Genomic DNA, 16,579 nt, shown 5'->3' on the forward strand with positions numbered 1-16,579 from the left:
GAAAATCTCTCAGAATCGGCCAGTTAACCTCAAACCCGTGCTTCCCGAAAACAGATCTGGTGATGAACTGTCAAATCACGTCCATGTCCCTAGGCCGTGTGGTGAATGACAGCTCTAATTGTTCATGCCTCTTAAAAAACACATGATGTGGCTGTTATCCCTGCATTGGTGATTTTTTTGTTTTTAACTTAAAGTGTGACCACTGAATAAAGATGTGACATCGATCCGTTAAAGACCTTCAGCTTTGTTCAATTTGCGCAGAAAAACACAGTGTAGTATTTGTGGTTTTTGTGTTTGGTTTTTTCCAGCTGGGAGGAGATTGATCGTGAAGTAACCGTTCGTTCTTTCTCACAGTTGGCTCTCGCTGTTTTCCTCTGGCTCCCTGTTCTCTCTCTTGCTGCTGCCCTTGTAGCCTTGGTCTCACAAGATTACATCTCATGTCTCTAAGTGCTCTTAGTGTCAAAGCCAAGCAGGATTTCTCCCGTTCTCTGCTACCTCGGGCCTTCCTCTGGTTCTGGCATTGAAATGCTCTTAAAAGTTTCTTGAAGTTTCTTATTGTCTGCCCCTTTTTCCATTTCTCCATCTCCTCTTAGGTTCATATGGCTTCCTGTATTCCATAAGATAAAAATATTGTTCTTTAGGGATATCTTTCAACTGAGGGAATAGAGGGGTACAGCTTAAATTGTTTCTTTCTTTCTGTATGTCTCTGTCTGTCTCTCTTTTTGTCTTTGTCCATGCTCTGATCAACATTAGATGAGTTAGGGGAGGTATCGTTAAGGCTAATAAATAAACAAAGGATTTGTGTTGTGACTCATCCTGGTTTCATCTTACAATGCTTAGATAATTCTGATGTTTCCACTCCGAAGGATTTCACCATAATATAGAAGATTCAAGAATTCTTACCTGTTGCAAAACACACTGGCAAAGCAATTTGCAATTTTACCACGGTCTGTTTAGAGTGGTATTTGTCAACTTGGCCTGTCCAAGGAAATTCACTTCCTGCATATGCTGTTGTCACAACTCTGCTCTCCTCAAACTACAACTAGCCTATTGGATGATATGGACCTGTGATAATAACAGAGCATCATGGGCAACTGGAGAATCTCTGTAAAATCTACTGCTTAGGTCATGTTTGTAAAAATAACAGTCTGAGTTCTTGCAGGATCTGGTCAGACAGTGAGGGTGGGTGTGGTCTCCAAAGCTGTGGGTGTGGTATCCAAAGCTGTGGGTGTGGTATCCAAAGCTGCGGGTGTGGTATCCAAAGCTGTGGGTGTGTTATCAATAGCTGTGGGGTATGCAGGATGAAGGGAATGGGTCCTGCTCATACTTCTTCCTTGGACGAATCATGAGAACAGAGGCTTGATAAGGATGGTGGCAAACAAAAAGTGTCAATTTTACGCAGAGCAGAATGCAGCTGTGGGCACAGTCCCCAACACTTATGAACGGGTTCGATTTGGTAACCCGTTAACAGGACGGACACGGTGCTGAGATGGCACAGCCAAAGGTGATTTGGGATGGTCGTTTGGCTAGTATGCTGTTTCACGAGGTAGTCCCAGCGTGTGGACCCTGTCGAACACTGAGGGCCCCTTGAGGACTGCCTGACCCGTGGCTCCTGGCGCTCATAACCTGGTGAAAAGCAGCCCGTTTCTCCTGCAGGGTAATCGAACCGTGCCACTAATGCCGGACAGTGTGTCACCACCTGTGTATTAAGATGTCTAACTGTCTGTCTAAACACAACGCTCACGCGCCGCTGCATTGGCCACGCCCCCTCTACTGTCCATCAGCATTTAGGTTCCTGCTGTCGTCACGCTGCCTCAAGGACCCCTGTCGTCCTGAAAGGTTGCCTGTGAAATCAGTTGCAAAGTTTTCAGAGTAATACAGCCATAATTACCGTGTAATTATGAATAAAAACACTGGCTACCAAATGACAGCGCACAGAATAATAGATATATTGTTACACTGTGTGACAACACAGTAGGAATTTAGAATTCGGGTTTACTCTCCGAATTAAGTGGAATTCAAGGCGGCTTTTGAATCTCGTGGCGCATGTGCTTTTCCCATTCGAAAAGAGATAAAGAAGGTTTTTGAACCGTTTCACATCTGCTTTTTCCATAATTATTTTTTGGCTAAACAAGGAGAATGCAAGAATATCACAGACTCTGTTAGTAAACCCTGGTCCCTGAAGTCAAATAGGTCCCTTAAGCACGTGTTAAACCACATCTGGTCTCCGTTTAAACCATAGTCTCAGCTCATTCTGGTCTTAACAAACCACAGCAGTGGGGGATTGCTAGGCCACTTTGTGATAGGGAGGACCCCAAACCTTCCCCACCAGAACCAATACAGTCACTTTCACAATATCATTTCTAGTAGGAAAACTAGTAAAGATGTTTTGATGTCTTCAGTCCTTAGGGCATTGTGCCCTCACTGACCTCTTGTCTATTTGTAGACAGAAAAGAAATCCGGGGTATGATAAATTGTCCTAAAACTAAAATACTACCCATTTCTGAGGTATAATTGTTGTTGTTATCATTGTTATTGTTTTGTCAGGACGGGCCTGGTCTTCTTTCAAGTGATCTGAGTCTTAGCCCCTTCCTCTTGCTCCCTCCGGTCCACTCACGTGGCATTTGTTTAGCTGTTGTGACAAACAGTGTACGTCTGAGAGCCTCAATGATCAGGACTGAGGGAGAGCGCTAAAGGGGGAACACACTCTTTGGCTCCGCAAGAACAGCTGCCAGTTACTCTCCTAATCAAAACCACAAGGGGACCTTTTGTGTTTTCCCTTCTTCCACAAACACGCCTCATTTCCTAAAAAGGCCTTCTGGACTAACGGGATGAACACTGGGAATGTTTAGCTGTTAGCACGCTGCAATCATGCAGGTTCCTCTAGCCCTCAAAGCCACTGTTCCCTGTGAGCTGGAGTCCTGTGTTACTGCTGAATTCATTTATCATTGAAAATACTCTGTGTGGACTGTGGACCACACAACGAGACAAGAGTGAAGGTATGATATGTTTACAGATTTAATTTTGCCACAGGCATTTACACTGAAATAAATTATAAACGCAACACTTTTTAGTTTTTGAAACTGCACATTTTAGAGTGGCATTTTATTGTGGTCAGCCTAAGGCACACCTGTGCAATAATCATGCTGCCTAATCAGGATATGCCACACGTGTGAGGTGGATGGATTATCTCGGCAAAGGTGAAGTGCCCAATAACACAGATTTGTGAACAATATTTGGAAAGGAATAGGCCTTTTGTGTACATAGAGAAAGTCTTAGATCGTTGAGTTCAGCTCATGATGAATGGGGGCAAAAACAAAAGTGTTGCATTTATAATTTTGTTCAGTGTATATCCGTCTGCTACCAGTCTTAACCGCGTAAAGCTGAACGCCAGGTAGTGCGCTAGGCCTTGCCCACCATGGCTGCAAAAACTTAAGAAAGGAGGAGAAAAGAGATTGATGCAGTCTAAACAGATTATTCAGTTGGTATCAGGTACTGAGCACTGCAGTCAGTCTCTGTTGACTTCCTGTTGCTTAGACCGGAGATGTCCCTCCCTGGGCCGGATAGGAGGGTGTGCCATGAGGTGGACTCTCAGCCCATGGCTCCAGGAGTGACTAGTGTTGGATGACACTGAAATGTTCTCCTAACCATTTTGTTTTGTCATGGGACACCGTTTAATTAGTGTTTCAGTCATCCAGCAGATGCTCTCACCCAGGCATTAGTCCCTGTTGGTGGCTTAAAGTGCTCCTGTTAAACACAATGTGAAAGGCCTGTGACGGGAGAGTTTAACTACCCCTGACGCTTTTGTCTCTGGAAATTAACCCATACCTGAGGAGGGAGGGATAGAGGAAGAGAAGAGAAAAAGGAAGGGTAGGCATCCTTGCTTGGTTTGTTTTTGTAACCATCTCTCTGAACAGCCTGGCGGGCTAATTGTGCCCCAACCCCCCACCCTTGTCCTTTCAGTGTTCACAGCCTTTCCTGTCCATCACAAACCTTGCCTCTCCGTCCCTTCCCCTGCCCAACCTCCCCCCTGTTTCTCCCTTCCCCTGCCCAACCTCCCCCTGTCTCTCCCTTCCCCTGCCCAACCTCCCCCCTGTTTCTCCCTTCCCCTGCCCAATCTCCCCCCTGTCTCTCCCTTCCCCTGCCCAACCTCCCCCTGTCTCTCCCTTCCCCTGCCCAACCTCCCCCCTGTCTCTCCCTTCCCCTGCCCAACCTCCCCCCTGTCTCTCCCTTTCCCTGCCCAACCTCCCCCCGTCTCTCCCTTTCCCTGCCCAACCTCCCCCTGTCTCTCCCTTTCCCTGCCCAACCTCCCCCTGTCTCTCCCTTTCCCTGCCCAACCTCCCGTCTCTCCCTTTCCCTGCCCAACCTCCCGTCTCTCCCTTTCCCTGCCCAACCTCCCCCCTGTCTCTCCCTTCCCCTGCCCAACCTCCCCCTGTCTCTCCCTTCCCCTGCCCAACCTTCCCCTGTCTCTCCCTTCCCCTGCCCAACCTCCCCCCTGTCTCTCCCTTCCCCTGCCCAACCTCCCCCCTGTCTCTCCCTTTCCCTGCCCAACCTCCCCCCGTCTCTCCCTTCCCCTGCCCAACCTCCCCCTGTCTCTCCCTTCCCCTGCCCAACCTCCCCCCTGTCTCTCCCTTCCCCTGCCCAACCTCCCCCCTGTCTCTCCCTTCCCCTGCCCAACCTTCCCCTGTCTCTCCCTTTCCCTGCCCAACCTCCCCCTGTCTCTCCCTTTCCCTGCCCAACCTCCCCCTGTCTCTCCCTTTCCCTGCCCAACCTCCCGTCTCTCCCTTTCCCTGCCCAACCTCCCGTCTCTCCCTTTCCCTGCCCAACCTCCCCCCTGTCTCTCCCTTCCCCTGCCCAACCTCCCCCTGTCTCTCCCTTCCCCTGCCCAACCTTCCCCCTGTCTCGCCCTTCCCCTGCCCTACCTCCCCCCGTCTCTCCCTTAACCTGCCCAACCTCCCTGTCCCTTAACCTGCCCAACCTCCCTGTCCCTTAACCTGCCCAACCTCCCCTGGTCAACCCAATCCAGCCGCGATCCTTACCCCTCTCCCTCCCTCTCTCTCTCTCACTCTCCCTCCTTTCCCTCTCTCACCCTCCTTCTCTCTCTCTCTCTCCCTCCCTCTCCCCAACTTGCCCTCTCTAAGCTTTCCCTCTTCAGCCTGCTCTGACAAGTCCTTCCTCTTTAATCGCATCACTTCAAAGCCTCTCCATTGTGATGCCCTCCAGGCCCCCCCACCCTCTGTTCTCTCTCTGCCTGGGTTAAAGTTAGCCTGGGGGGCATGGGAAAAGGGGGAGAGAGGGAGGGAGGGAGGGAAGGAAGGATAAAGAAAACACCAAACACCAACAAGTAGTTAGTGGCGTGGCTGTTCTCCGTCACCGTCTTCTGACACGACTGGTGCCGTTTCAGCAGGTTCCCCGGGGATAATTATAGAAGCCCATCAGAAGCAGGAAGGAATGTTGTGGTGAAAGAACACCACTTTGCCATCCAAATGGCTTCTAGGTCAGTGGAAAACCTGTTAGAGAGAGGCCCCCTGAACACCTGAGGGAGGTGCTTTGATGCTGATTGAAAGTGATATGACCTGGCATCCATTCCTCCTAATTTCCAAGCAGGAGGCGGATAATAACCAGGTGTCTCCTGGCAACAGGTACCTCTCTGCCTGGGGTTGAGACCTATCGCCTTTTGAGGTACAGCATGCCGTCAAAATGATAAAGTCTGAGAGGTAGCTGGTTCTGTACTCCGTCATCATTTACTGCAGGCAATTTCTTTCTGGCCCGAACGCTAAGTGACTTATAAACTTGTGAAGGTCCGAGAAAGGTTTGAATAGCATCTTTGATGACAACATCGTGTGGGGGTCATAGTTAGAACCTCTGCCAGATGAACCTGTTATGTGGGGGGGGGGGGGGGTTTGGGGGTAAATGTTTTCCTCCATTTGCCTCCCACTTGGCTAAGATGATGACGGAGGCTTTACGTCAGCTTCAATCAGCGTCAAAGAGACTCTGTTGTCCCAAATGGCACACTTTTCCCTGTTTAGTGGGAATCTTTTGACTGGGACCCAGCTGATTCACATAAGAAGTGTCTGCACCACATAGGGTTTAGGGTGCCATTTTGGACTAAGACCATATTCAGATGGCTACAGCTGGCAATCTCACAGCCTCCCAGTCTCCCCCTTAAAGCACTGGGAAGAGACTGAGGACAACCAAATCAATTCAGTCAGAATCATTTAAGATGGTTGACTGAGTACCCCGACTGACTGGGAGCTAAAGAGAATAGAGCGATCCGTTCTGTTAATGTCCTTAACAAGGTTTTCCCACTTATGATGTTGTGTTTGTTAGGAAAGGTTTGCTGACAATTTGACCAAGGTGCTTATGGTTTTCCAACTATTGTGTTACCGTGATGTTTCTAAGGTATCTGACAATGGCATGTTCACAGTATTCACTGTAATTCCGTAATTTTTCCCCTTGGTTTTGGCGTAACATTTGGGTTAAACAAATGGTGTTGTTTTGATGTCTCCACATTTAAATACTTATTTCACTTTTGAATAGCAGTCTTTGCGGTAGCCTACTGACCCATATTATCAACAGGAGGACTAGGCTAGGACTATATTAGCTTTTCTCATTGAATAGTATGAAATTGTATGAAAGGTACAACAAAATGAAATGCACTTAAGTGTTAAGATGTGTTACTTTAGTTTGTTGCTAATCGTAGCTAGTATATTATTACACAAATTGTCATTTTAAAACTGATAAATCATCCTGTATGTATGACAGACAAATGTTTTTTGTTTTGGGTGCATGGTCTAGGCTACTGACATTGGAATGAGGTGCATTTTAGAAAGTACCCACAGATTGGGTGAAATCATTGTGAAATATTTTAAACATGTCAGAAAGTATGTTGTTTTTTATACCTGTTAGAAGCTGGTTAAGCAAAAGCAAATAGCTTAGTTTTCATGAAGAATATATAGACAAATGAATTGACTTAAGTACAGAACATCACTCAAATTTGAGTACCGAACTGTTTCAAGAATTGTAGGGAATAAACGAGTAACTTCGGAACAATAACCCCAGTGTGAAACGAGAATAAGAGAATGAATTAATAAAATCTGAGCTACAGCTAGAGAGTGAGACGAGAATGAATGAATGAATAAATAACATCGGAACAACGAGCAGAGTGTGAGGGGAGGATGAACTAATAATGCGGGGGCTACTGCCTGAGACTGAGACCAGAGTGAATGATGAGTTGTGTGATTCAATCAGATCAGCGAGGAAACTGAACCTCCAGGCTCAGCAGTTTATATGTGTCTCTGGCGTGCTGGGGGCCCGGTGGTTTATATCGGTCTTTGGCGTGCTGGGCGCCCGGTGGTTTGATTCACACGCTGCAGGATCAATAAATCTGTATCTGGTATTAGGCAATGTGTCTTTGTCAGCACTACTTTCATTACCCAGCACATCCAGGAGAAAACCCGGCTAATTGAAATCACTCTATTGCTCTTTTATCTGTGACTGAAATTGCATCCTATTCACTGTACATTCTGCGTGGGTCAGTATAGGGTAGACTTGGAGTATAATATCTGTATGGGGGAGCGGGGGGGGGGGGGGGGGCGGAGAAGTAAGTAGAGTGAAGGAGAGAGAAAGGAGATTGAGAGATCAGTGAATTCGTATTTTAGTGTTTTTATATTCTGCTTGCCTTGGCAATGAAAACCAGTGATGAAAAGGGATGGAGAGTGTGTTAGAAAAACCACAAAGAAGGTTCAGATTGTAGCACTCAATACCAGTAGAGTCTTTCACTGGTAGCAGGGACTCTCTCATTTCTGGTCTTCCATGTCCCGTTTTCTGTAACAGAACAACGTTGTCTGTTGTCGGCACCCCCGCTACATTAACCCCTTTACCCGAATTCAGGGCTGTAGTCAAGGTAGGGGGTCAGGGGTCACTTGGATACAGGGAGGGTTTTACCATGGGTTAAAGTGAGAGTGGACAATGCCCAGAGGACACTCCTCCTCCCTAAAACACTGTACGTGGAATGGAAATCCTTTATTGGGTTCACTTCCTCTTCAGTCGGTCGTGCAGCGAACTTGAAGTTATCTGTTCAAAACGAAAAGAGGAGAACCTGGACATGTTTTTGGGCAAGATGCCAGTGCGGATCGAAATGTCCGCCCAGCGCTGTGGATGCAGAGACGCTCGGGCTCCCAGTCTCACAACTGAAACAACGTTCAGTCGGATTGAGGCTTGGTGTACAAAACAAGTCTCCCGCTGTGGTCGAGGCTCAAATGTCAACGATCAGAGAGTGGAAAGGGATTTACAAGCCCCGCTTGACGGGACTTCTTTGAGTGGATGTTAATGAAGGGAATTGCCTTCATTCTTCTATTCTCTCTCTTACCCTCACCTTGTGGAAAAGAGAGAGAGAGAGAGAGAGAGAATGTTCTGCTAGCCTATTGTTGAGTTGCTCTGTGCGTGCGTACGCGCATATGTTGCCAATCCTCACCAAAAACCTGACACCTTTGTCGCCCGGTGGTCTCTCAATCTCTCTCTCCTAATCTCTATTTCTAATTCAATTTCAATTTAAGGGTTTTTATTTGCATGGGAAATATTTGTGTACATTGCTAACGCAGGTGAAAAAGAAGAGCTGTAATATAGAAAAGGGTCTCTTTCTGTGTCCCCTGTCTCGCTCAACCCCCCCCCCCCTTTCTCTCTCTTTCTGGTGCTCCAGTTTCCCCTTGTGCAAAGTTACCATGGAAACCTGAAAATAATTCAGACACTCTGCAGTGTTTCTCTGTGTCTGTCTGTGAGCTACTCCACTAACAGCAGCTAAACACAGGACTGTAGAGGCTGTAGATGCTGACCTCTGTCCCTCCATAACTAGATTATTCCGACGGGACCTCCAGTAGCCCATGTCGGCCATTGTTTCAGTGGCACACTTCGTATTGAGTGCCGGACTGGGGGATGATTCAAGTCTTGATGGGCTGTTTTTCCAGGTAAATAGGAAACAAAAAAAGACCTGTCCTTACAAGCAGGAGACACCGCTTAATGATGAAGGTGGGAAATGTGAGCTGCAGTAGTGGTCTAACACCTCTGCCAAAGATGGATTTTAGTTCCCCAACCACGCCAGTCTGTACGACTGTGGGCGGAGGTGTGTGATCCCCTGGGTGTCACAGTCTCCGTTTTGAACCCTGTGAATCCTTCCAGGAGCGGGTTGTATCTCTGTACCTCCCATCCTGCTCTTCACTAGTTAACTCCTCTGCCTGAGATCGCATTGATTTGTGGGTAGATGTTATCACAGCGGGCGTGCGTGCATGCGCGCATGCGTTTGCTTGCTGTGTTTGTACTGCAAGTGTCAGTTCTTAATCTTGTTGAATCTGCTGGCGAAATGCCGAAGGGTAGAAGCATGGTGATGAGGGCTCAGACACGGGTTCCAGAACCCTCATGGGACATTCTGGTTCCGCATTCCATCCCAGCTCCTACAGAATGCACACAGCCTGTAATAGTATCTAATGGAGGAGAATGCACCCACAGAGAAGGGGTCACATGGGGCTTTTAATGAGGTCAAGGGGTCCACACTGAAAATGTCTAGCTGTCAAAATTCCATGCACAGTTTGGGGAATTTTCAACGCCCTCTGACTGTCTGGCTGTTTTTCTGCCAGTTATTAGGGATCTAAAAAAAAAAAAATAATCATATTGATTTACAGTAGTTTCTACACAGCACAGATAATTATTTTGTCACTTCAATATATTTGGAACAAAACAAAATACTTTTATTTAAATAGCATTGCACATTTTATTCGAACATCCATGTTAGCTCCCTCTTCTCCTTGGCGATTATCTTTCCACCAGACAAGGACTGTATCATTTTTGCATGTTGCTTTATAGTTTTTAAAAACCTTGTTAGATTTCTGTCCCCCCCATGCAACAAATGAATGAAATAATTAGATACGTGGGACCCTTGCATCCCATGTCACACCACTGTCACAGACTGGCGTCCATAGATAATTGATGTTCCAGTTCTCAGTGCCTCTGCCATACACTTTGAAAACCACTCCAAAGTATTGTCATTAAATCAGAATAGCTCCTCTGTTTCTCTGCTGACTGTTTTGGCACTGAGTTAAAGAGACAGGAATGGCTGCTGGCGGTAATTAGCTCTGCCTCGTGTTGCCGTATCGTTATTTTCAGCGGGGACTCCCTCCAACACTTGTGGCAAAGGAAGCAGAACCGCAGGGAAAGTTAAAAGCATTTAGGCTCTCTTGGTAGGCGATCAACTTTGACAGTTAAAGCTATAGCAACCTGTAATTAGCAAGGCGAGCTAGTTTCAACATGCATAAGGCATAAATCTTCATGTTAGACAGAACCGGTATGAGTGTGTGTGTTTGTGTGTCTGGGTCTGTGTGTTTATGATGCAAAGGTAAAATGTTAATGCCTGCTGCTGGAATCTGTTTGATTAATTGGTCCTTTTGTTACAATTTACTGCATTCTGTTCAGACAGACGCGCAGACACACACACACACACACACACACAAACACACACATACACTGGATTGGAACTGTTACTGAGTTGACAGCCACAGTACCGTTCTCTCTGTCCATCTGAGTGTCGTTGATGTTGTAATGCTATTGGTTAAAAAATTGTTAAAAAATGGCTGCTAGATCTCACGGTCAGCTTGCCATGGGGACGCAAAGCATGTTACCAACAAATAACCTCAATAATCTCAATTACATGTAAACAAATCATTTATAAATAACCATCTCATTTCACATTTTGAAATTGTTTTAATTGTAAAGCTATTTCCTCTGGAATATAATGTTTTGTTTTCGATAGGAAAGTGGTGAAAGATAGATTATTTTGCTTTTAGAGCAGTATGTAGGAATGAAACATTCATTCCTTCACCCCTGATTTCTGCCTTCTGTTAATCTTTCACCTCTGCCATCTGTTCATCCTTCACCCTTTAACCTCTACCATCCATTGACCCTTTACCCCTTAACCTCTGCCATCCATTGACCCTTCACACCTGATCTCTGTCATCCTTTGATTTCTATCACCCCTGACCTCTGTCATCCGTTGATCCTTCACCCCTGATCTCTGTCATCCGTTGATCCTTCACCCCTGACCTCTGCCACCTGTTTGTCTTTCTGTCCACAGCTCAATAACAACAGAACCAGAGGGAACAGAGAGAAACCGAGAGATTCACCAGAACTAAGAACATCCATAGACACACATGGTATGTTAACACTTCTTTTACCCTCTGATTTATTTTTGACTAGTTCTTCTGCTGTGTCTTCTTTCTCTTCTTCTATTGATACTACTGTCTTTACAGTTCCAAGGAAAAGTTCCACACTCTCAGCGTGACTTCAGCTCTGAGGTTATCGGATACATGAAATAAAAATAAAAACTTCTCAAAACCTTCAAACCACCCACATTCCTTAAAGAATTCTCTCCAAAAATGTGTTTTCCCCACATCTGTGTGTGTGAATCCTAGCCTACGGTATTTTGATGGTAGTTGGACCCCATGGTGTGTGCGCGTGCACGTTTGTGCGTGTTTGTGACATAAGCATAGTGATAGAAGGAGTGAGTCATTCGTTGGAGAAATTTTTTAAAGCTGGAACAGGAAACAGTCACAGTAGAAAGTGCTTCTTGTCACCAGCCTGGTTCTGCTGGGTGTTAAGCGCCGGAAGCATGAGAATAGGTTGTCTCACAGTCAACAGGCTGGTTTGGGGAAGAATGAGCTTACCAGCTTGCCAAAACATCCTTGCAAAAGGATTGCTGGCAAAAGAGCTTGTTGAGGAGTTGAAAGCCCTGGAGCCGGACGCTATGGACTGAATTTCATTGAGTCATACGTCCGTGCCTTGATGAGGGCTCAGCTCTTTGAAAGGAAAGGCAGGGCCTTCATTCATGGCTTTGTCCCTCAGAATGTCCCAGAGGTACACTTTGTTCTGGCTTTTGTGAGACCCTGATTAGCATAGAAACCTTGAACGTTAGTATTCAATGCACGCCTCCGTGCATAGATACAGAAGGTAAAAACACACGCACGCACGCACACACACACACTGATCTAGAGGTTAAAGGAGACACAACCGTCTGTAGATGGATATATAACGCAACAAGTTTCCCTCCGCTAGTACAAAACAAGTCTCAACGTGTTATGTATTCGGACTTGTGTATTTTGACAAAGGAATAATTTTGATGCAAAAAGATAATTTAACATGTAAGTCCTCTGCTTCTATGATAATGCATACACTTGTGAATAGCTGTATTATTTGCAACTTAATATAGGCTTATGTAATATACACCGATCAGCCATAACATTATGACCACCTGCCTAATATTGTATAGGTCCCCCATTCTGCCACCAAAACAGCCCTGACCCGTTGAGGCATGGACTCCACTAAACCTCAGAAGGTGTTCTGTGGTATCTGGCACCAAGATGTTAGCAGCAGATCCTTTAAGTCCTGTAAGCTGCGAGGTGGGGCCGCCATGGATCTGACTTGATTGTCCAGCACATCCCACAGATGCTCGATTGGATTGAGATCTGGGGAATTTGGAGGCCAAGTCAACACCTTGAACTCATTGTTGTGTTCCTCAGTCCATTCCTGAACCATTTTTGCTTTGTGGTGGCTACGCAGCCCCATACACAACAAACTGTGATGCACTGTGTGTTCTGGCACCTTTCTATTAGTACCAGCATTCATATTTTCAGCAATTTGAGCTACGGTAGCTCGCCTGTTGGATCGGACCACATGGGCCAGCCTTCGCATTTTCAGTACGGGTGTGTAGATATTTTATATCTACTGTCCCTGTATATGTAGGTACACACAAGAGGAAAACAAATTAATATTTTAAAACATGAACCGTTTTCGTGGTCTTAAACATTTGAAAATCCATGGCCTACACTTATGACTGTATGATTAGTTCCTGAAAGTAGAGGATTGTTGTTTATGCTCCCATTGCAACAGCTGCCAAGAAAGCTTCATCTACCAGGCTAGGACCTCGATATTTGTCATGTAATCATGTCAGTGTGTTTCGCAAAAGTACCTCATGTCACATTAATGATGAAGTATGTGTTTTGTCACCTCAGGGCTTCCATAGTGATCGCATAAGGGCACCATTAAAGAAATAAAAAAATGTATTCCTTTTTACTAGCACACACGCACCCATACATGCAGACACGCGCATGCATATCCGTACCTGCGCGCCTGTCCACACACACACACAGACACTCTGTACCACTCGATTGTAATTAGTGGTGTGTATTTGCTTGTGTGTTAAAGGGCCTCAGAAGCAGATGGGTTTATTTCGAGTCTCACAGACACACTAAAAACACTCGCAACTTAACAAACGCACACTAATGTGAGCACACACCTTCAGTAACTGCCCTGTGGGGGAAGAGGCTCAGGGCGAAACAGTAAACAGGAACAGGTCTGCGCTTCCTCTATCTAACTAACATGTGGCCTGGCAACACAGCGGGACTGATCAGTCATTAGACAAACGACAGTTCAAGCTGTCTTTCCCCCACCCTGGTGATCTGAGCTGGTGAGGTCAACGCTGCTTTGTTTGTCGTAAAACATCCTTCACAGAGGCTCCCAGAATAATGGAAGCGTCAGTTTTTCAGGGATGCAGCCCTCTTCAGCCTAGCTTCCGTTTCCCGGATGCTTGAGTGTTTTTTTTTTTTACGTGCCACGTTGGGTCTGACGGGGGCCAGGGAGGAGTAGAGATGCCAAGAACTGGTATGCAAAGACAAAGGAGAGTCATCGTCCCCCCCCCGCCTCATCTGTTTGCTTGGTCTTGCAATGTTTTTAAAATGTGGTCCAAATCCCGGGAGGGACATTACTATGTTAATCAGCTCCACCAATCTCAGTTACATCCTAAAGAAAAGCATTCACTCAGAAAAACCTTCCCTTTAAGGGATTATATAACATTGAGTCTAGTACTGGACTGGCCTGAGGAGTATGATGAAATCATAATCAGCACCTAACTTGATTGACGAACCATGTTGTTCTGTAGGTTATAACAGTGACTCCCCGATGGTTTCTTCAGTGAGGTTAGTACCACGAGGGGATTAATCAGCATTCTAAATGCATTTAAAAACGAACAACACAGATTCATAAACTCATGTTTCCTCCCTCCGGGCCGACTGCTCAACCGGGGCATCTTATGTCGTTTGGCTCCATGGTCTCACTTCCTCCATGGCCCAATTTAGCCTGACAACCTAAGGCTGTTACAGTGATTCTAACTACTTCTGGAAGAATCTGTAAACCATAAGCGAATTTGTTTTGTAATGGTGGGATGTATTGAGTAGGAATGTACAGTAGTTGTTGGTAGAAGGTTGAGGAGTACTGTGGTTTTTGGTGGGATGTTTTGTTATGTAGTTGTTGTTAGAAGGTTGAGGAGTACTGTGGTTTTTAGTGGGATGTTCTGTTATGTAGTTGTTGGTAGAAGGTTGAGGAGTTCTGTGGTTTTTGGTGGGATGTTCTGTTATGTAGTTGTTGGTAGAAGGTTGAGGAGTACTGTGGTTTTTGGTGGGATGTTCTATTATGTAGTTGATGGTAGAAGGTTGAGGAGTACTGTGGTTTTTTGTGGGATGTTCTGTTATGTAGTTGTTGGTAGAAGGTTGAGGAGTACTGTGGTTTTTGGTGGGATGTTCTGTTATGTAGTTGATGGTAGAAGGTTGAGGAGTTCTGTGGTTTTTGGTGGGATGTTCTGTTATGTAGTTGATGGTAGAAGGTTGAGGAGTACTGTGGTTTTTGGTGGGATGTTCTGTTATGTAGTTGATGGTAGAAGGTTGAGGAGTACTGTGGTTTTTGGTGGGATGTTCTGTTATGTAGTTGTTGGTAGAAGGTTGAGGATTACTGTGGTTTTTGGTGGGATGTTCTGTTATGTAGTTGTTGGTAGAAGGTTGAGGAGTACTGTGGTTTTTGGTGGGATGTTCTATTATGTAGTTGTTGGTAGAAGGTTGAGGAGTACTGTGGTTTTTTGTGGGATGTTCTGTTATGTAGTTGATGGTAGAAGGTTGAGGAGTACTGTGGTTTTTGGTGGGATGTTCTGTTATGTAGTTGTTGGTAGAAGGTTGAGGAGTACTGTGGTTTTTGGTGGGATGTTCTATTATGTAGTTGTTGGTAGAAGGTTGAGGAGTACTGTGGTTTTTTGTGGGATGTTCTGTTATGTAGTTGATGGTAGAAGGTTGAGGAGTACTGTGGTTTTTGGTGGGATGTTCTGTTATGTAGTTGTTGGTAGAAGGTTGAGGAGTACTGTGGTTTTTGGTGGGATCTTTATGTAGTTGATGGTAGGATGTCCTGAGGTTTTATTGCGGTTGATGGTATGATATTCTGAGTAATATAGGATTGCAAAAACATTTTCCGTATATCACGGTTGGAGGATTGCAGATTTTATTACATTTTTTCTGAAAACCATGGAATTTACTCAATCAATGTTCTGGGGAAATAGCAGTGACTTGACAGTTTCTTTTTTACCAGAATCAAACTGTCATGTCAGAGGCAGATTTGTGCTCAACAATGACGGTCCCTTTCTTGCCAGCTGGCCTGCTGTACCACCACCGCCGCAACGTGCTCAGGAACAGTTTTCATTCCTCCATTCCGGGTGCGTTACGCTCCAGATGCTCAGAACCCAACCGGAATGCCGTCAGTCTGATAATCTGTCCCATTGTCATCAGACCATTACACACATGATTAGACTGACATGGAACTCCTCCTCGTGGAAAGCTCCGGTGTGTCTGCTTGTGTGTGTCTGCTTTTGTGTGTGTGTGTGTGTGTGTGTGTGTCTTCACAGCCCACTGGGAAAGCCACTGGTTGGGTCTTAACCAGCCTCAGCGTTGAACTGTTGAAATGGATGTGATCCCCTGTGGGAGTTGAACCCAGCCTTATTGTTTGTTGCCAGGGACAGACATGCTCTTATCAACTCCGCCTCACAGCAGCCGACACACAAACTGTGTCTAACATCGTTTATTGTGCCCCTCCCACCCCCACGGACACCAGCCCCCCCTGACACACACACACACCAGCCCCCCCTGACACACACACACACCATCCACTCCTGACACACACACACACCCCATCCCCTTTTGGCACATGCGCACACACACACACACACACACACACACACACCATCCATTCCTGACACACACACGCATGCACACAATCCACTCCTGACACACACACACACCCCATCCCCTCTTGACACACACACACACCCCATCCCCTCTTGACACACACACACATGCACACAATCCACTCCTGACACATACATACACACACACACATGCACACAATCCACTCCTGACACACACACACACCCCATCCCCTCTTGACACACATGCACACAATCCACTCCTGACACATACACATACACACACACACACACACACTCCATCCCCTCTTGACAAACATGCACACAATCCACTCCTGACACACACACACACAAACACACCATCCACTTCTGACACACACACACACGCCATCCTGACACACACACACACACCATCCCCTCCTGACATCTACACACACACACACACACAGAAGGAGACCCAGAAAGAGGGGGGCCCCTGAGGGTATCAATGCCCATCGATCGTACCCTTCCCCTGGCTGC

General features: G+C 46.1%; 1 protein-coding gene across 3 annotated transcripts in view; it reads left to right on the forward strand.

The window, feature by feature from the left end:
• tspan18b (tetraspanin 18b) overlaps window positions 1-16,579 on the forward strand; it is a 60,090-nt gene that overhangs the window by 23,492 nt on the left and 20,019 nt on the right. For 2 of the 3 annotated variants that reach the window (XM_034288478.1, XM_034288479.1), the window contains exon 2: window positions 11,123-11,201. In XM_034288478.1, the coding sequence (XP_034144369.1) occupies window positions 11,199-11,201 (3 nt within the window). In that variant the 5' untranslated portion in view covers window positions 11,123-11,198. Of the gene's footprint in view, window positions 1-2,978; window positions 3,000-11,122; window positions 11,202-16,579 lie in introns of those variants that run through there. The other variant, XM_034288480.1, reaches the window with a different exon arrangement.

Source organism: Esox lucius, chromosome 19, assembly GCF_011004845.1.
Source record: "Esox lucius isolate fEsoLuc1 chromosome 19, fEsoLuc1.pri, whole genome shotgun sequence".
Taxonomy (NCBI): domain Eukaryota; kingdom Metazoa; phylum Chordata; class Actinopteri; order Esociformes; family Esocidae; genus Esox; species Esox lucius.